At 54.0% G+C, this 20,208-nt stretch overlaps 2 protein-coding genes across 2 annotated transcripts; both read left to right on the top strand.

Annotated features, from left to right (window-relative positions):
* Window positions 1–562: 562 nt before the first annotated feature.
* Window positions 563–9,747, top strand: LOC128941465 (serine/threonine-protein kinase PAK 3-like). Its single transcript, XM_054283242.1, has 12 exons — window positions 563–593; window positions 1,275–1,338; window positions 1,972–2,020; window positions 2,330–2,442; window positions 2,701–2,818; window positions 3,590–3,689; window positions 3,971–4,167; window positions 4,265–4,402; window positions 4,644–4,652; window positions 5,912–5,994; window positions 7,899–8,086; window positions 9,668–9,747. The coding sequence occupies exons 1-12, from the start codon at window positions 569–571 to the stop codon at window positions 9,745–9,747; spliced, it is 1,164 nt and encodes a 387-aa protein (XP_054139217.1). The 5' UTR covers window positions 563–568.
* A 952-nt stretch (window positions 9,748–10,699) lies between these two features.
* Window positions 10,700–19,884, top strand: LOC128941464 (serine/threonine-protein kinase PAK 3-like). Its single transcript, XM_054283240.1, has 12 exons — window positions 10,700–10,730; window positions 11,412–11,475; window positions 12,109–12,157; window positions 12,467–12,579; window positions 12,838–12,955; window positions 13,727–13,826; window positions 14,108–14,304; window positions 14,402–14,539; window positions 14,781–14,789; window positions 16,049–16,131; window positions 18,036–18,223; window positions 19,805–19,884. Exons 1-12 carry the CDS (start codon window positions 10,706–10,708, stop codon window positions 19,882–19,884), a joined length of 1,164 nt encoding a protein of 387 aa, XP_054139215.1. The 5' UTR covers window positions 10,700–10,705.
* The last annotated feature ends 324 nt before the right edge of the window (window positions 19,885–20,208 follow it).

The raw sequence follows: 20,208 nt of genomic DNA, 5'->3' as shown, positions 1-20,208 counted from the left end.
CCCAAGGGCCGCTCCCTAAAGGCTGCCATAGAGAAGGGAAATCCGTGAAACAGATCAGAGAAGGGACACGCTGCGGGCTTCTGAGCAGACTGTTGCGTGCCAACTCCGGGCTGATTTCATTGCCCAGGAAAAGACAGGAGGAGGAAAGCAGCAAGGCTCTGGGGCCTTGCTCTGATCTCTTTGTGGATCTTGGCAGCCCCATCGATACCTTGTTGCCAATGTCTTGCAGAACAGCTGAAGACGTGGAGCATGGAGGTGGTCGGGAGGGGCTGGATGCCAGTAGCCTTTGGGCTTCTCCCGAAGGTGCCTTTGAGAAGGGGACATGGGAACTGCCCCAGCTGGAGAGGCCTGGCCGTGGCTGGCAGCACCTTCCCAAGGCCTTGCTTTTGCCGTGCGCTTAGGGGGGGCATGTGTGCCAGCCACCCTTCTGACGGGCAATCCTTTCTTGTCCCAGCGCAAGACAGGCTCTGCCATTCAGCCTGGTGCCGCCGGAGCAGCGTGGCCTGCAGCAGCCAGCTCAACCCCCGCTGCCGGCACTTCCTGCAGCAGCGCAGCCCAGCAGCCCGAGATGAGGGAGGGCCTGAAGAGACTGAGTACGTCCGGTGCATTTCTTGTCTGCCAGAGCAGGGTGTTGTGCGCGTGTCTGGGTGTAGGCTGCGCCAGATGCTGCCCCTCGGTCTCAGAGGCACTTAGGCCTCTCTGCAGAAGGTGTTGTTGTGCTCTGAGGCAGCGCGGCAGCGCTCAGGGAGTCCCTGCTGCCTGTGAGGGCGGCTGGGCCTGCCTTGGCCCTGCCTGGGCTGCCTTGTGGGCCAAAGACAAAAGCAGAGATTGTTTCTGCTTGAGCAGAAGGCTGGCACCTAGCAAGTGACTATTGCCCAGGCAGCTGTCTGGCGCCAGCTGTTTTCTGGCTCTGGTTCTTACTCCTCCTCCGGCCCAGACACTTTGTGCCCCTGGCAGTGGACCTGCCAGTGATGGTGGGTGTGAGTGAGGAGGCTGCAAAGGCCCTTGGTTACCTCTTAGGGCCCCCTTCTTAAGGGCTCATCATTTTGGCTTATCGCGTGGGATGCTGCTCTTGAAAGAAATCAAGGCCTTCTTGGAAAGGCCACCTGATGAAAGGTGGAGAAGATGGCCCTCCCACTTGCTGGTCTCAGCAGCTGGAAGCCGAGGGACCGCAAAGGGCCCAGAGCTGCGGGCAGTGGGGCTGCCTTTGGGACGCTCTGGGCAGCGGCGTCTCTGTGGGCCAGTGAGCGCCCTGCACTGCTTTTGTCTTTCAGGGAGCATCGTGAGTCCGGGCCGGCCAACAGGCAAATACACGGCATTTGAGGAACTCGGGCGAGGGTAAGCGTGACGTCAGCTCATTTTACAAAAGTGTGGGCCAGGTCTTTGGCTGGTGCAATATCAAGCGTGAAGTCAGGCAAGCCCCAATCATGGTCAGGCTCTGGCTTGACCTCGTGTGGCCTGCCTGGACTGCTCGGTCAGAGCAATCCAAAGGCCTCATCAAAGACAAGTTGATGCTGGCAGTGTCTTGCTTGCAGCAGTGAGGAGCAGGAGCTGGGAAAACCCCTGCCCCTGCAGCTTTCGGGCCTGAAAGAGCACCTTGCCATCCAAGAAAGGTCAGATTGTCAAGGACGGTCTTCTGACTCAAATTGTTCTCCCTTTTTTGACACACACATGCATGCACACCCGCACAAGGAGAGAGTTCCCCTTAGGTTGTGAAATGACCTGGCAGGGCGTGCGCCTTGGAGATTTCCAGCGGCCCTTGGTCTTCATGCTGCACCTTAGTGTTCCCTCGGACAGCCTGCGCCGCATGGCAGAGGGCTGACGGGCTGAGGTGCCGTTGGCCGAAGAGATGCTGCAGCCAGGCATTTTTTCTGAGGAAGGCGTCCAGGCAGCCTGGGGAGATCTGCTGCCTGGGCTTGCTTTCACTGCCAAAGGGATAAAGGCGTCTTTCTGCTGCTTTTGTCTTTCTAGGGGGTTTGGAGCTGTTTATAAAGCCCTTGACACCAGCAGCGGACAACAGGTAAAGTGCCAACAGCCCCATGCCATTTTGCAGCTCTGGAGCGCTTTGCCCGCTGCTGTGAGCTCTGCTTGGAGGTTTGGGTGGCAGCTCCATGTCTGCAGCAGAGGCTGTTCCTCTGAAATGCAGTCTAGGCTCAGGGGGCAGAATGCATTTGGGCTGGCCTTTGGTGCTTCTGCTAAGCTCTGCTGTCTAGTGACAAGGCGCTTTGGCCCAGCGTGCTGCCTCATTGCACCAGCACTCGCTCCGTGCTCCTTGTGATCTCGAGCAGGGTGCGTCTTCTCAAGGTACCGGTGGCCAATGTCATTGCAGGTGGCAATCAAGATCATGTCACTCGAGGAGGAGATGTCCGAGGAGCTGGCTGCCAATGAAATCCTGGCCATGAGGGACAACAGGAGTCCCAATATCGTTACCTACTTAGACAGGTTGGCATATTCTGGTGTCAATGTAGCTTTAGCTGGTGCAAGCGCAAAGAGACGATGCCCTTTGGTCACTGGCAGAGAACAGAGCTGGGGATGATTTCTCTGCTGGTCTCCAGAGCGTGGGAGGAGGTGGAGCTGCTGTTCAATAGTCTCTTGTGGCCCACGTAGCTTGGAGAGCAGCTGCAAAAACCTGGCTCAGGCCCTGGGGTGACTGAGGCTGTGCCCATTCTGTTTCTCCATGCCGTAGTTTTCTTCTTTCAGCTACCTGGTGGATGCGGAGCTCTGGCTGGCCATGGAGTTCATGGACGGCGGCACCTTGTTTGATGTGCTGAGGGCAGTGTACCTGGAGGAAGGACAGATAGGCGCTGTCTGTCGGGAGGTGAGGGATCCCGCTTGTGCTTGCCCAAGCCTGCCCGGATGCTGCTTGCCAGCTGGAGCTTAAGGAGAGCCGAGATTTCTTGCTCTCACCCTTCTTTTGCTGCTGCTGCTGCTGTTGCTGCTCTCATGCCACACAGGAGAAGAAAGAGCATGGGAAGTGTACTGCCTGCCGGTGCCCTCGCACTCCTCAGGCTCTGTTCTTGCACTCTTCCATCCTGTCTGTTGTCTGGCCTTGGTGCTCGCTCACTGGCTCAATTTCTCTTTCTTCCTCTTCTCAGCTTTGCCTGGGAATGTTTGCCTGGAGCCTGTCTGTCTGTCCTACATTGCTTGCCACTGGAAGGCAGCATGCGGGTGGCAGAATTTCAAGCTAAGGGCAAAGAGCTGTCCTCAGCTTCAAAGGATAGCATTGCAGCCTGGATGGCGATGCATTCTGGAACAGCTCGAAGGTGCTGCTGTCACCAGCAGCTTCCTCTTCTGCTGCCACTAGGCTTCCCCAAAATTCTTTACCGTGCCGCCTCCCAGCCAAAGGTGACGCGCTTCCTACCCAAGGCCGGTGGAACTTTTGGGAGCCCAGGTGCCTTTGCTTGGAAATCTAGAAAAAACTTCCAAGAGGGTTGAAGCAGCAAGCTCTTCATGATGACAGCAGCGTGATGTTTCGCCCTGGCTCACAATTCCCTGAGAAAGCCGCCAATCCCGTTGAGCTCTTTCCTTGCGGGTGGGATGAAATCAGATCCTGCACGTTAACTTTCCCTCCCTCCTTCTTCTCTCTCAGTGCCTGCAAGGACTGCATTTCCTTCATTGCCGCCAAGTCATCCACAGAGACATCAAAAGTTGCAACGTCCTTGTGAGCACGGACGGATCCGTCAAGTTGGGTGGGTGTCCCTGCTGGGCTGCAGCATGTCCAGCATATGCCGTGCGCTTGCATTTTGGTGACGGCCACTGGGGCAGAAGCGCGGCTTGGCCAGTGCGTGAATCGTCAGGGTGTTTTTGAAGCGGCCGATGCCTTATTTGCCTGGCTCCAGGCACGTGGAAGGAGAGCTCAGCTGCTTTTTCAGCTAGATTCAGCATGGCCTGGTCAGGCTTGGAGTGGGCAATGGTTTTGGCCGCTTTGCCAGTGGTAGCTGGCTTTGACAGGCTTTGTTTTTGTCCTCAGGTGACTTTGGCCTCTGTGCTCAGCTCAGCCCTGAGCACAGCAAGCGCAGCTCCAGCGTCGGCACTCCCAGCTGGATGGCACCGGAGGTGGTGAGAGGAGAAGCCTACGGCCCCAAAGTGGACATCTGGTCCCTGGGGATCATGGGGCTGGAAATGGTGGAAGGGGAAGCTCCTTACCAGCGGGAAGCCCGTCTCCGGGTAAGGTGCAGCTTAGCAAGAGGGCTCTGTGTGGAGAGAGCTGTGTGTGGCTAGCAAAGGAGCAGGTGGAGTGTCCTCTTGCATCCATGTGCTGTAGGTTTTTGAACTGCTAGAAAGGAACGGGCCCCCAAAACTGCAGAACCCCAGGCACCACTCGGCTCTCCTGCGCGACTTCCTCCGCTGCTGCCTGCAGGCAGATGAGGACAGGCGCTGGTCTGCCCAGGAGCTCCTACAGGTAAGGAAAAGCAAAGGGGCAAAAAGGCCTGGCAGCTGAGGACACCTGCATGAAGGGATGAGGAGGAGGAGTGTGGGCCACGTGGCACAGAAAGCTGCCAGGACAGGAAGGCGCAGGGTGACATGCTGCCCTCGGTGCTCGATGTGTGTCTTGCTGGTAGCCAGGGAATCCTGCTTGAGCCCGCGAGGATGTGATCCTGGAAAGTAAGAGTTCCTTTCTTTGTTCTTTTTCCTCTGGGCAGCATCCCTTTGTGACCTCAGGCGATCCTGCCTCCAGCCTGGCTGCTCTGATCATCTCAGCCAAGCGAGTGCAGGAAGACTGGAGAGGAGACACCTGCGCCTGAGGAGGCCCTGATGCCCCGCCAGCCGAGAGGAGGGAAAAGGGGATGCGTCATCTTTAGGCCGAGCTTCAGCCATCCCCCGAGTTTGAAGAGGAGCTGTGCTGTAGATAGGAAACATGATAGTGTAAATATTTGCTCAGTTTAGATCTTTGGTTAGCTGTTAGGTTAGCTGTTAGGTTAGCTGTTAGGTTAGGTTAGGTTAGGTTAGGTTAGGTTAGGTTGGGTTAGGTTAGGTTAGGTTGGGTTAGAGATGTTGTTAGGTTCAATTTAAAGCTCTGTTGTTTTTCTTTCTGCAAAAGATGAAAGTTTAAAAAAATTAGGAGATGTAGGGATCAACTTTTAAGGACTATAGAACGTAGAGAGCTTGGATAGTAGAGGATTGTTTAGCTTAGGATAGAGTGTTGTTAATTTAGGGAAGCTTTGAAGTAGAAATGAAAGAATTGTCATAATAAGAATTAGGCAGTGAGAGGAAAAGCTGGGCTGCAGCAGAACTGGAGCCTGCAGGCGCTCCAAGCTGTCAGCCTGAGCAGGCCGCCTGCAGGACAGAATGCTGAAGATGGAGAAGCAGCGAGGGGATACTTTGTTTGCGCCCGAGTGTCAATAAAAGTCGAAAATATCCCGAGTGTTGTAAGACTCCCTTCCTTGCCAGGCTGTAGCTAAGTGGACAGTCCCTTTCAGAGACCCAAAGAACATAGGGAGGTAAGCAGCTTTGCTTACCGCAAGTGTGGCATGCCTGCGGGAAACTGAGAGACCTACAGGTAATGAACACCGGGTATTGAGCTCCCATTCAGGACAACACTAGGAGGCAGATGTGCAGTCCTTTCTGGGCCTCTTGTCTTGAAGATGTCAGGCTGATCAGCAGCAATCACCATTTTGTTGCCACCCTCCTCTCACTATGTCACCTGTGGGATGGAATGGCATTCTCACAGCGGCATCTGGCATTTCCTCCCTGCTTCTCTTCTCCCCCCTTTTCACCCCAGACCCTCAGGGACCCTCTGGGCCAGCCTCATCCCCCACAGGGGTGTGCAACCGCCCGGGCCTCCTGCAGAGCCCCATTCCCACTCTGCTGCCTCCTTGGCCTTTTCCCACATCTGGGCCAGCCTGCTGTTGCCAGGTGTTGGAAACATGCGCACACCATAGCACGCCTGTCTTTGAGCAATTTGATGCAGGAGCCCCTGCTGAGCACGGCTCCCCACCCCGGCCCTTTTCCCACCGAGCTGGGGCTCCGCTTCACCTCCATCTGCTGGCATACGCACTGTTAGGGACTGCTCAGGGCCTGGGTGCTCCTTGAAGGTTGCCCACAGGCCTGAGTTCCACGCCTCCCCATGCCTCCTACCCCTAAGGCTGCCTCAGCCTTCTGAACACAAGTTTTCTTACTCTAATGGCTTCCTGTGCTTTACTTCATACTGTAAGCAGAAGCACACCGTTTTGATTGTCTTTCTTCTAGAATTAATAAAACTAAGTTGGAAATACTCCTAGATTTTGCCATTTAAAACTTGAGGCAAGTGCACAAAGTAGAGAAGCTTTCTGTGCAGCTTTTCAGTTAATTTGAGGTCTCCTTCCTCTTCACTCCCTTTCAGCACATCTGTTGGTTTTCCTTTGCTCTCATCTTTTAAGCTTCATCCCTTGTCTATCGATCTGCAAAAATAGCCTGTAAACGCAACGCAAATTTACTATCCTTTGTAGTTTTCCTCTTCTGGAAAAGCTGAGGCTCGTGTGATCTTCTCCTGTGATCTAGACTTTGATTCCCATCTTGGCTCTGGCGAAGAGCAGAAGAAATGTAATTTAGTAGCTGCTAGTATGATCTGCTAGCAAAGGTCACATTTAGATCTAAGCATGATGCTTCTCTGCCTCCGTTGAATACACATCTTTGTGTCTAGGCCTGGTGACTTCCAGCAGCACCTGGAAGCTACTGCCAAGGACAAAAGTCTCCCTCTTGCTGGTTTTGACACTGATTTGTTGGTAGGATTTTGATCTATGTCGACAGTCATCTACAGGAACTGGATCCTTGACACAAAGTGCCTTCAAGCAACATTTCTAAGCATAGTGGGCAATGAAGTCCAGATACTAATGAGTTGTGGTTTGTTTTGCCTCTGTCTAACATATGGTACACTATCCCACAACATGTCATGTTTGAGTGTTTCAGGCATTTAAAACTTAGCTTTATTCTTGTCAACACTTTTCTTTCCTCCCTTCAGAAACCTGCATGTCCAGGTACTAATTTCTTTCTCAGCTTGTTGAAAAGTTACCAGTCAGACAAGACTTGTTTCTTGACCCAGAGATGGGGCAAGCATCACCGTTAGGCCGGACGTGGCATACACACGTGATCACGGTCCAAGAAGAAAAAGGTTTGTTTTTTTCATTCTGCATGTTCTCCAGCTTATACACTCTTAACAAAGCGTGATCTCAAGTCACTAACTACATCACAATAACTTCTTCTATCCAGTGGTGCAAAGCAATTAACGTCAATATAACTGGCAAAAGTTTTACAGAAATTTATGAGGCACGTATGCACCTCTACTTAGGCACCTAGTCTAGCATACGCAAGTTTTCCATTATCTCTTCTAATTGGGTTTCCATGCTGACAGCCTTGTCTTCTTCCTTGCTATGGATACACTCAAAAACCATCAACTGCTATTTCTTCCATGAACTCGGCTGTGCTTGCAGGCCAGCTGCCAAGCCCCTCCATAGGTCAGCATGCGCCCGCATGTTCAATGAGCAACTGCAGCCTACAATAGTCCTGGAAATTTATTGTCTTTGCTTTGTTTGCCATCTAAATGTCACTGAAGAAGTTAGTGACATTTTCCAAACCAGCTAGGATGCCACCTAGAAGAAGCAGACTTGCTTTCAGTCAAAGCTTTGGGGACCAAAAGTCATGTTTGCTTGCATTGCTTGAATGCCGCTTGGATTGGCGCATTTTCTGAGTTCCCCTGGGATGCCTTGAGCACTGCCTTTGTGAGTGAGGAGAATTTCCCAGGCTTTTCTTTTGCATTAGCTGTACAGAAGGTTGTCTTGCTGGGCACAAGAAAGCCCCAGAGCAGCTGCCTTTGTGAGGTCAAGCCAGAGGTGCCACGTCACAGTGCTGTCAGCACAGCGTTGTCCCGGTGCGCGCCAGGCCTGGTCGTCCAGAGCAGCTCTTCCGCTGGCTCCCTGCAGGAGGATCCTTGTGCTCAAGGAGCTCTCAGCAGACGGCCTGCACCCCGAGAGGAGTCTTGGCTTTCCCTTGGGTGGCACTCAGCGTGCAAACGCGCACAGCGCTGCCAAAATGATCGGGCAAGTCTGTGCCGCCGTTTGCACCGTCTTTTCTGTTGTCTATTCTGGCTACTACCTGACCCAGCTGACTCGTAAGTAAAGGTTTCTCCTGGGGCTGGCATCACCCGACTTTTGCTTGGCTCTGCTCTTTATGCCGCACCAGTGGCCCAGTTTCTGTGGGAACAAAATGGCCCTGAAGGTGCCACCGCTTTGGTCAATGTCCTGCCAGCAGCATCAGCTCCAAAGGGGGCATCTGTACTGGGTGGCGCGTGCAGAGTATTTGCCATGCAACCTGCAGCGGTTGCCTTCCTTCCCCGGGAGAGTGCGTGGCAGCGGAGTCCGTCATTTCCTCGGCTTGCTGCTTCAAGCAAGACAAGCTGCAAATTGCAGACCCTGAGGGGAGATCCTCAGAAGTACTTCTACCAACTCAGTGGTTCTCTCCAGTGAGAGTGAAGGAAAGCACCTTTTGCTCCATATTCTGCCCCTTAGAGGCCTTGGCTGCATGACTTGAGCCTTTGATGCTGTGCCAAGACTGCGATTGCCTTGGCGATGCAGCAGAAACTGCAGTGCAGGGAGGGTTTGCTACTGAGCCCAGCAGCTGTTCCTGGGCTGCTTCAGCAGGGAGCTGCCACAGGGAAGGGACCCTTTGTGGAAGCTTTGCTGGGCTATCATCTTCAGCCAAGGGATGGGAATTAGGGCATGCCATTTAAAAGAATGTATAAGGAAAATGCAGGAAAGAGAAGAGGGAAATGCAGCTTGAGCTGTTGGGCACAAGAGGAGCTCAAAGTTTTGAAGAGCAGCGGGCATTTCCAGCACCGTCTTCCTATTTCTCTCCTTGCAAAAGAGGCCCAAATGCAGACAGAGCCTCCTCTAGCGTCCTTGTTGTTCTCTTGCTTGCTGTGGGAAAGAGCTGTTGCTCCTGGAGGCATGTTGGGAAAGGGAAATGCTCTGTGTTGGGGCTGCCTTGTGCTGTGGGAGTGGCCAGCACAGGCACTTTTCTAAGGGCCTCTGGTTCCTTTTGCCTTGCTGGCTGCAGGTCACCTGACACGCGGATGGAGACATGCCTGTCCTTTGGTGAGTGGCAAAGGAAGCTGTGCCGTTGCTGGCGTGTGAGAATGGTGCAGCAATTCTGCCAGCTTGGCCTGTTGCAGCCCAGTGTGGAGTGCCGGCGTGGGAGGCTGAAGGAAAGGCCAGCTGCCCGCTGGCATCAGCAGTAGCAAAGGGAGCACTGGCTGTTTGCTGATTTTCCAGTGAAGAGCCTTTCAAGAGATGAAAGGCAAATGGGACAGCTCCGAGGCATCTTGCTGCTTCTAGGCAGCAGGGAAGCTCAAATGCACAGCAAGATGGAGTAGCAGCTCATTCAGCCAACTTCCTCGGGTTTGCGTGACTCAGAGGCCCACTTGTATCCAAGTCTATGATTTGCCCTTCTTCTGGGTCCTTTCCCAGCTCAATAGAAAGCAGCTCCTAAGGCACTGACTTTTGCCCATCTCTCTCACTTCTGTCTGCCTGCAGGGCACAACAGCAGGGTCAGCAGCTCCTCTGGCTGCCTCTGTCATTGAGGAAGAGGCTGAAGAGGAGCAAAGGAAGATGAAGCCTTCAGCCACTGTCCCTTCACAGCCTGAACTTGCAGAGCCAGTAAGTGACAGCTGAGCTTGGCACTGCCTTTGGTGCAGGGCCAGGCTTCCCCGTTTTGGAGCAGCCCTTGTTGCTCGTGGCGGAAGATGCTGGCGGCCGTGTGCCTGCTGAGGCGTAGTGCGGCTTCAGGCAAGCCGCGGAGCCCTGGCCAATGGGTTCTGAAGTTTGACATTTAAGCTGGGATGCTGAGAGGGTGCCAGAGTGTCTCTTGGGATCAGACAGGAGGCAGCATTCAGTGACTCTCAGTGTAGGAGTCAGCCCCTTGTGCCCGTGGTCAGTGCAGGCTGCCAGTGGTCAGCGGACAGCGCGGCCCAAATTCGCAGTTGACAGCCTTGCAGGGTACCTGGGAGACACTGGGCCCTGGAAGGGACCTGCCCTCTCCGTGGACTAATTAGCTTCAGGCTGTGCTTCCCTTCCAGCCGGTCAGAGCAGAGTTTGGAGAGGAGAATCCTCGGCAGGCCTGCACTGTAAAAGGGCCGGTGGGTCTGGGCAGGGCTGGAAGGCGGCTCCCAAGGGCCGCTCCCTAAAGGCTGCCATAGAGAAGGGAAATCCGTGAAACAGATCAGAGAAGGGACACGCTGCGGGCTTCTGAGCAGACTGTTGCGTGCCAACTCCGGGCTGATTTCATTGCCCAGGAAAAGACAGGAGGAGGAAAGCAGCAAGGCTCTGGGGCCTTGCTCTGATCTCTTTGTGGATCTTGGCAGCCCCATCGATACCTTGTTGCCAGTGTCTTGCAGAACAGCTGAAGACGTGGAGCATGGAGGTGGTCGGGAGGGGCTGGATGCCAGTAGCCTTTGGGCTTCTCCCGAAGGTGCCTTTGAGAAGGGGACATGGGAACTGCCCCAGCTGGAGAGGCCTGGCCGTGGCTGGCAGCACCTTCCCAAGGCCTTGCTTTTGCCGTGCGCTTAGGGGGGGCATGTGTGCCAGCCACCCTTCTGACGGGCAATCCTTTCTTGTCCCAGCGCAAGACAGGCTCTGCCATTCAGCCTGGTGCCGCCGGAGCAGCGTGGCCTGCAGCAGCCAGCTCAACCCCCGCTGCCGGCACTTCCTGCAGCAGCGCAGCCCAGCAGCCCGAGATGAGGGAGGGCCTGAAGAGACTGAGTACGTCCGGTGCATTTCTTGTCTGCCAGAGCAGGGTGTTGTGCGCGTGTCTGGGTGTAGGCTGCGCCAGATGCTGCCCCTCGGTCTCAGAGGCACTTAGGCCTCTCTGCAGAAGGTGTTGTTGTGCTCTGAGGCAGCGCGGCAGCGCTCAGGGAGTCCCTGCTGCCTGTGAGGGCGGCTGGGCCTGCCTTGGCCCTGCCTGGGCTGCCTTGTGGGCCAAAGACAAAAGCAGAGATTGTTTCTGCTTGAGCAGAAGGCTGGCACCTAGCAAGTGACTATTGCCCAGGCAGCTGTCTGGCGCCAGCTGTTTTCTGGCTCTGGTTCTTACTCCTCCTCCGGCCCAGACACTTTGTGCCCCTGGCAGTGGACCTGCCAGTGATGGTGGGTGTGAGTGAGGAGGCTGCAAAGGCCCTTGGTTACCTCTTAGGGCCCCCTTCTTAAGGGCTCATCATTTTGGCTTATCGCGTGGGATGCTGCTCTTGAAAGAAATCAAGGCCTTCTTGGAAAGGCCACCTGATGAAAGGTGGAGAAGATGGCCCTCCCACTTGCTGGTCTCAGCAGCTGGAAGCCGAGGGACCGCAAAGGGCCCAGAGCTGCGGGCAGTGGGGCTGCCTTTGGGACGCTCTGGGCAGCGGCGTCTCTGTGGGCCAGTGAGCGCCCTGCACTGCTTTTGTCTTTCAGGGAGCATCGTGAGTCCGGGCCGGCCAACAGGCAAATACACGGCATTTGAGGAACTCGGGCGAGGGTAAGCGTGACGTCAGCTCATTTTACAAAAGTGTGGGCCAGGTCTTTGGCTGGTGCAATATCAAGCGTGAAGTCAGGCAAGCCCCAATCATGGTCAGGCTCTGGCTTGACCTCGTGTGGCCTGCCTGGACTGCTCGGTCAGAGCAATCCAAAGGCCTCATCAAAGACAAGTTGATGCTGGCAGTGTCTTGCTTGCAGCAGTGAGGAGCAGGAGCTGGGAAAACCCCTGCCCCTGCAGCTTTCGGGCCTGAAAGAGCACCTTGCCATCCAAGAAAGGTCAGATTGTCAAGGACGGTCTTCTGACTCAAATTGTTCTCCCTTTTTTGACACACACATGCATGCACACCCGCACAAGGAGAGAGTTCCCCTTAGGTTGTGAAATGACCTGGCAGGGCGTGCGCCTTGGAGATTTCCAGCGGCCCTTGGTCTTCATGCTGCACCTTAGTGTTCCCTCGGACAGCCTGCGCCGCATGGCAGAGGGCTGACGGGCTGAGGTGCCGTTGGCCGAAGAGATGCTGCAGCCAGGCATTTTTTCTGAGGAAGGCGTCCAGGCAGCCTGGGGAGATCTGCTGCCTGGGCTTGCTTTCACTGCCAAAGGGATAAAGGCGTCTTTCTGCTGCTTTTGTCTTTCTAGGGGGTTTGGAGCTGTTTATAAAGCCCTTGACACCAGCAGCGGACAACAGGTAAAGTGCCAACAGCCCCATGCCATTTTGCAGCTCTGGAGCGCTTTGCCCGCTGCTGTGAGCTCTGCTTGGAGGTTTGGGTGGCAGCTCCATGTCTGCAGCAGAGGCTGTTCCTCTGAAATGCAGTCTAGGCTCAGGGGGCAGAATGCATTTGGGCTGGCCTTTGGTGCTTCTGCTAAGCTCTGCTGTCTAGTGACAAGGCGCTTTGGCCCAGCGTGCTGCCTCATTGCACCAGCACTCGCTCCGTGCTCCTTGTGATCTCGAGCAGGGTGCGTCTTCTCAAGGTACCGGTGGCCAATGTCATTGCAGGTGGCAATCAAGATCATGTCACTCGAGGAGGAGATGTCCGAGGAGCTGGCTGCCAATGAAATCCTGGCCATGAGGGACAACAGGAGTCCCAATATCGTTACCTACTTAGACAGGTTGGCATATTCTGGTGTCAATGTAGCTTTAGCTGGTGCAAGCGCAAAGAGACGATGCCCTTTGGTCACTGGCAGAGAACAGAGCTGGGGATGATTTCTCTGCTGGTCTCCAGAGCGTGGGAGGAGGTGGAGCTGCTGTTCAATAGTCTCTTGTGGCCCACGTAGCTTGGAGAGCAGCTGCAAAAACCTGGCTCAGGCCCTGGGGTGACTGAGGCTGTGCCCATTCTGTTTCTCCATGCCGTAGTTTTCTTCTTTCAGCTACCTGGTGGATGCGGAGCTCTGGCTGGCCATGGAGTTCATGGACGGCGGCACCTTGTTTGATGTGCTGAGGGCAGTGTACCTGGAGGAAGGACAGATAGGCGCTGTCTGTCGGGAGGTGAGGGATCCCGCTTGTGCTTGCCCAAGCCTGCCCGGATGCTGCTTGCCAGCTGGAGCTTAAGGAGAGCCGAGATTTCTTGCTCTCACCCTTCTTTTGCTGCTGCTGCTGCTGTTGCTGCTCTCATGCCACACAGGAGAAGAAAGAGCATGGGAAGTGTACTGCCTGCCGGTGCCCTCGCACTCCTCAGGCTCTGTTCTTGCACTCTTCCATCCTGTCTGTTGTCTGGCCTTGGTGCTCGCTCACTGGCTCAATTTCTCTTTCTTCCTCTTCTCAGCTTTGCCTGGGAATGTTTGCCTGGAGCCTGTCTGTCTGTCCTACATTGCTTGCCACTGGAAGGCAGCATGCGGGTGGCAGAATTTCAAGCTAAGGGCAAAGAGCTGTCCTCAGCTTCAAAGGATAGCATTGCAGCCTGGATGGCGATGCATTCTGGAACAGCTCGAAGGTGCTGCTGTCACCAGCAGCTTCCTCTTCTGCTGCCACTAGGCTTCCCCAAAATTCTTTACCGTGCCGCCTCCCAGCCAAAGGTGACGCGCTTCCTACCCAAGGCCGGTGGAACTTTTGGGAGCCCAGGTGCCTTTGCTTGGAAATCTAGAAAAAACTTCCAAGAGGGTTGAAGCAGCAAGCTCTTCATGATGACAGCAGCGTGATGTTTCGCCCTGGCTCACAATTCCCTGAGAAAGCCGCCAATCCCGTTGAGCTCTTTCCTTGCGGGTGGGATGAAATCAGATCCTGCACGTTAACTTTCCCTCCCTCCTTCTTCTCTCTCAGTGCCTGCAAGGACTGCATTTCCTTCATTGCCGCCAAGTCATCCACAGAGACATCAAAAGTTGCAACGTCCTTGTGAGCACGGACGGATCCGTCAAGTTGGGTGGGTGTCCCTGCTGGGCTGCAGCATGTCCAGCATATGCCGTGCGCTTGCATTTTGGTGACGGCCACTGGGGCAGAAGCGCGGCTTGGCCAGTGCGTGAATCGTCAGGGTGTTTTTGAAGCGGCCGATGCCTTATTTGCCTGGCTCCAGGCACGTGGAAGGAGAGCTCAGCTGCTTTTTCAGCTAGATTCAGCATGGCCTGGTCAGGCTTGGAGTGGGCAATGGTTTTGGCCGCTTTGCCAGTGGTAGCTGGCTTTGACAGGCTTTGTTTTTGTCCTCAGGTGACTTTGGCCTCTGTGCTCAGCTCAGCCCTGAGCACAGCAAGCGCAGCTCCAGCGTCGGCACTCCCAGCTGGATGGCACCGGAGGTGGTGAGAGGAGAAGCCTACGGCCCCAAAGTGGACATCTGGTCCCTGGGGATCATGGGGCTGGAAATGGTGGAAGGGGAAGCTCCTTACCAGCGGGAAGCCCGTCTCCGGGTAAGGTGCAGCTTAGCAAGAGGGCTCTGTGTGGAGAGAGCTGTGTGTGGCTAGCAAAGGAGCAGGTGGAGTGTCCTCTTGCATCCATGTGCTGTAGGTTTTTGAACTGCTAGAAAGGAACGGGCCCCCAAAACTGCAGAACCCCAGGCACCACTCGGCTCTCCTGCGCGACTTCCTCCGCTGCTGCCTGCAGGCAGATGAGGACAGGCGCTGGTCTGCCCAGGAGCTCCTACAGGTAAGGAAAAGCAAAGGGGCAAAAAGGCCTGGCAGCTGAGGACACCTGCATGAAGGGATGAGGAGGAGGAGTGTGGGCCACGTGGCACAGAAAGCTGCCAGGACAGGAAGGCGCAGGGTGACATGCTGCCCTCGGTGCTCGATGTGTGTCTTGCTGGTAGCCAGGGAATCCTGCTTGAGCCCGCGAGGATGTGATCCTGGAAAGTAAGAGTTCCTTTCTTTGTTCTTTTTCCTCTGGGCAGCATCCCTTTGTGACCTCAGGCGATCCTGCCTCCAGCCTGGCTGCTCTGATCATCTCAGCCAAGCGAGTGCAGGAAGACTGGAGAGGAGACACCTGCGCCTGAGGAGGCCCTGATGCCCCGCCAGCCGAGAGGAGGGAAAAGGGGATGCGTCATCTTTAGGCCGAGCTTCAGCCATCCCCCGAGTTTGAAGAGGAGCTGTGCTGTAGATAGGAAACATGATAGTGTAAATATTTGCTCAGTTTAGATCTTTGGTTAGCTGTTAGGTTAGCTGTTAGGTTAGCTGTTAGGTTAGGTTAGGTTAGGTTAGGTTAGGTTAGGTTGGGTTAGGTTAGGTTAGGTTGGGTTAGAGATGTTGTTAGGTTCAATTTAAAGCTCTGTTGTTTTTCTTTCTGCAAAAGATGAAAGTTTAAAAAAATTAGGAGATGTAGGGATCAACTTTTAAGGACTATAGAACGTAGAGAGCTTGGATAGTAGAGGATTGTTTAGCTTAGGATAGAGTGTTGTTAATTTAGGGAAGCTTTGAAGTAGAAATGAAAGAATTGTCATAATAAGAATTAGGCAGTGAGAGGAAAAGCTGGGCTGCAGCAGAACTGGAGCCTGCAGGCGCTCCAAGCTGTCAGCCTGAGCAGGCCGCCTGCAGGACAGAATGCTGAAGATGGAGAAGCAGCGAGGGGATACTTTGTTTGCGCCCGAGTGTCAATAAAAGTCGAAAATATCCCGAGTGTTGTAAGACTCCCTTCCTTGCCAGGCTGTAGCTAAGTGGACAGTCCCTTTCAGAGACCCAAAGAACATAGGGAGGTAAGCAGCTTTGCTTACCGCAAGTGTGGCATGCCTGCGGGAAACTGAGAGACCTACAGGTAATGAACACCGGGTATTGAGCTCCCATTCAGGACAACACTAGGAGGCAGATGTGCAGTCCTTTCTGGGCCTCTTGTCTTGAAGATGTCAGGCTGATCAGCAGCAATCACCATTTTGTTGCCACCCTCCTCTCACTATGTCACCTGTGGGATGGAATGGCATTCTCACAGCGGCATCTGGCATTTCCTCCCTGCTTCTCTTCTCCCCCCTTTTCACCCCAGACCCTCAGGGACCCTCTGGGCCAGCCTCATCCCCCACAGGGGTGTGCAACCGCCCGGGCCTCCTGCAGAGCCCCATTCCCACTCTGCTGCCTCCTTGGCCTTTTCCCACATCTGGGCCAGCCTGCTGTTGCCAGGTGTTGGAAACATGCGCACACCATAGCACGCCTGTCTTTGAGCAATTTGATGCAGGAGCCCCTGCTGAGCACGGCTCCCCACCCCGGCCCTTTTCCCACCGAGCTGGGGCTCCGCTTCACCTCCATCTGCTGGCATACGCACTGTTAGGGACTGCTCAGGGCCTGGGTGCTCCTTGAAGGTTGCCCACAGGCCTGAGTTCCACGCCTCCCCATGCCTCCTACCCCTAAGGCTGCCTCAGCCTTCTGAACACAAGTTTTCTTACTCTAATGGCTTCCTGTGCTTTACTTCATACTGTAAGCAGAAGCACACCGTTTTGATTGTCTTTCTTCTAGAATTAATAAAACTAAGTTGGAAATACTCCTAGATTTTGCCATTTAAAACTTGAGGCAAGTGCACAAAGTAGAGAAGCTTTCTGTGCAGCTTTTCAGTTAATTTGAGGTCTCCTTCCTCTTCACTCCCTTTCAGCACATCTGTTGGTTTTCCTTTGCTCTCATCTTTTAAGCTTCATCCCTTGTCTATCGATCTGCAAAAATAGCATGTAAATGCGACGCAAATTTACTATCCTTTGTAGTTTTCCTCTTCTGGAAAAGCTGAGGCTCGTGTGATCTTCTCCTGTGATCTAGACTTTGATTCCCATCTTGGCTCTGGCGAAGAGCAGAAGAAATGTAATTTAGTAGCTGCTAGTATGATCTGCTAGCAAAGGTCACATTTAGATCTAAGCATGATGCTTCTCTGCCTCCGTTGAATACACATCTTTGTGTCTAGGCCTGGTGACTTCCAGCAGCACCTGGAAGCTACTGCCAAGGACAAAAGTCTCCCTCTTGCTGGTTTTGACACTGATTTGTTGGTAGGATTTTGATCTATGTCGACAGTCATCTACAGGAACTGGATCCTTGACACAAAGTGCCTTCAAGCAACATTTCTAAGCATAGTGGGCAATGAAGTCCAGATACTAATGAGTTGTGGTTTGTTTTGCCTCTGTCTAACATATGGTACACTATCCCACAACATGTCATGTTTGAGTGTTTCAGGCATTTAAAACTTAGCTTTATTCTTGTCAACACTTTTCTTTCCTCCCTTCAGAAACCTGCATGTCCAGGTACTAATTTCTTTCTCAGCTTGTTGAAAAGTTACCAGTCAGACAAGACTTGTTTCTTGACCCAGAGATGGGGCAAGCATCACCGTTAGGCCGGACGTGGCATACACACGTGATCACGGTCCAAGAAGAAAAAGGTTTGTTTTTTTCATTCTGCATGTTCTCCAGCTTATACACTCTTAACAAAGCGTGATCTCAAGTCACTAACTACATCACAATAACTTCTTCTATCCAGTGGTGCAAAGCAATTAACGTCAATATAACTGGCAAAAGTTTTACAGAAATTTATGAGGCACGTATGCACCTCTACTTAGGCACCTAGTCTAGCATACGCAAGTTTTCCATTATCTCTTCTAATTGGGTTTCCATGCTGACAGCCTTGTCTTCTTCCTTGCTATGGATACACTCAAAAACCATCAACTGCTATTTCTTCCATGAACTCGGCTGTGCTTGCAGGCCAGCTGCCAAGCCCCTCCATAGGTCAGCATGCGCCCGCATGTTCAATGAGCAACTGCAGCCTACAATAGTCCTGGAAATTTATTGTCTTTGCTTTGTTTGCCATCTAAATGTCACTGAAGAAGTTAGTGACATTTTCCAAACCAGCTAGGATGCCACCTAGAAGAAGCAGACTTGCTTTCAGTCAAAGCTTTGGGGACCAAAAGTCATGTTTGCTTGCATTGCTTGAATGCCGCTTGGATTGGCGCATTTTCTGAGTTCCCCTGGGATGCCTTGAGCACTGCCTTTGTGAGTGAGGAGAATTTCCCAGGCTTTTCTTTTGCATTAGCTGTACAGAAGGTTGTCTTGCTGGGCACAAGAAAGCCCCAGAGCAGCTGCCTTTGTGAGGTCAAGCCAGAGGTGCCACGTCACAGTGCTGTCAGCACAGCGTTGTCCCGGTGCGCGCCAGGCCTGGTCGTCCAGAGCAGCTCTTCCGCTGGCTCCCTGCAGGAGGATCCTTGTGCTCAAGGAGCTCTCAGCAGACGGCCTGCACCCCGAGAGGAGTCTTGGCTTTCCCTTGGGTGGCACTCAGCGTGCAAACGCGCACAGCGCTGCCAAAATGATCGGGCAAGTCTGTGCCGCCGTTTGCACCGTCTTTTCTGTTGTCTATTCTGGCTACTACCTGACCCAGCTGACTCGTAAGTAAAGGTTTCTCCTGGGGCTGGCATCACCCGACTTTTGCTTGGCTCTGCTCTTTATGCCGCACCAGTGGCCCAGTTTCTGTGGGAACAAAATGGCCCTGAAGGTGCCACCGCTTTGGTCAATGTCCTGCCAGCAGCATCAGCTCCAAAGGGGGCATCTGTACTGGGTGGCGCGTGCAGAGTATTTGCCATGCAACCTGCAGCGGTTGCCTTCCTTCCCCGGGAGAGTGCGTGGCAGCGGAGTCCGTCATTTCCTCGGCTTGCTGCTTCAAGCAAGACAAGCTGCAAATTGCAGACCCTGAGGGGAGATCCTCAGAAGTACTTCTACCAACTCAGTGGTTCTCTCCAGTGAGAGTGAAGGAAAGCACCTTTTGCTCCATATTCTGCCCCTTAGAGGCCTTGGCTGCATGACTTGAGCCTTTGATGCTGTGCCAAGACTGCGATTGCCTTGGCGATGCAGCAGAAACTGCAGTGCAGGGAGGGTTTGCTACTGAGCCCAGCAGCTGTTCCTGGGCTGCTTCAGCAGGGAGCTGCCACAGGGAAGGGACCCTTTGTGGAAGCTTTGCTGGGCTATCATCTTCAGCCAAGGGATGGGAATTAGGGCATGCCATTTAAAAGAATGTATAAGGAAAATGCAGGAAAGAGAAGAGGGAAATGCAGCTTGAGCTGTTGGGCACAAGAGGAGCTCAAAGTTTTGAAGAGCAGCGGGCATTTCCAGCACCGTCTTCCTATTTCTCTCCTTGCAAAAGAGGCCCAAATGCAGACAGAGCCTCCTCTAGCGTCCTTGTTGTTCTCTTGCTTGCTGTGGGAAAGAGCTGTTGCTCCTGGAGGCATGTTGGGAAAGGGAAATGCTCTGTGTTGGGGCTGCCTTGTGCTGTGGGAGTGGCCAGCACAGGCACTTTTCTAAGGGCCTCTGGTTCCTTTTGCCTTGCTGGCTGCAGGTCACCTGACACGCGGATGGAGACATGCCTGTCCTTTGGTGAGTGGCAAAGGAAGCTGTGCCGTTGCTGGCGTGTGAGAATGGTGCAGCAATTCTGCCAGCTTGGCCTGTTGCAGCCCAGTGTGGAGTGCCGGCGTGGGAGGCTGAAGGAAAGGCCAGCTGCCCGCTGGCATCAGCAGTAGCAAAGGGAGCACTGGCTGTTTGCTGATTTTCCAGTGAAGAGCCTTTCAAGAGATGAAAGGCAAATGGGACAGCTCCGAGGCATCTTGCTGCTTCTAGGCAGCAGGGAAGCTCAAATGCACAGCAAGATGGAGTAGCAGCTCATTCAGCCAACTTCCTCGGGTTTGCGTGACTCAGAGGCCCACTTGTATCCAAGTCTATGATTTGCCCTTCTTCTGGGTCCTTTCCCAGCTCAATAGAAAGCAGCTCCTAAGGCACTGACTTTTGCCCATCTCTCTCACTTCTGTCTGCCTGCAGGGCACAACAGCAGGGTCAGCAGCTCCTCTGGCTGCCTCTGTCATTGAGGAAGAGGCTGAAGAGGAGCAAAGGAAGATGAAGCCTTCAGCCACTGTCCCTTCACAGCCTGAACTTGCAGAGCCAGTAAGTGACAGCTGAGCTTGGCACTGCCTTTGGTGCAGGGCCAGGCTTCCCCGTTTTGGAGCAGCCCTTGTTGCTCGTGGCGGAAGATGCTGGCGGCCGTGTGCCTGCTGAGGCGTAGTGCGGCTTCAGGCAAGCCGCGGAGCCCTGGCCAATGGGTTCTGAAGTTTGACATTTAAGCTGGGATGCTGAGAGGGTGCCAGAGTGTCTCTTGGGATCAGACAGGAGGCAGCATTCAGTGACTCTCAGTGTAGGAGTCAGCCCCTTGTGCCCGTGGTCAGTGCAGGCTGCCACTGGTCAGCGGACAGCGCGGCCCAAATTCGCAGTTGACAGCCTTGCAGGGTACCTGGGAGACACTGGGCCCTGGAAGGGACCTGCCCTCTCCGTGGACTAATTAGCTTCAGGCTGTGCTTCCCTTCCAGCCGGTCAGAGCAGAGTTTGGAGA

Source organism: Melozone crissalis, unplaced genomic scaffold (genome assembly GCF_028551555.1).
Source record: "Melozone crissalis strain CALT ecotype California unplaced genomic scaffold, PUWL_Pcris_2 ptg000036l_1, whole genome shotgun sequence".
Classification (NCBI taxonomy): domain Eukaryota; kingdom Metazoa; phylum Chordata; class Aves; order Passeriformes; family Passerellidae; genus Melozone; species Melozone crissalis.
This window is presented reverse-complemented; position numbering and strand designations above follow the sequence as displayed.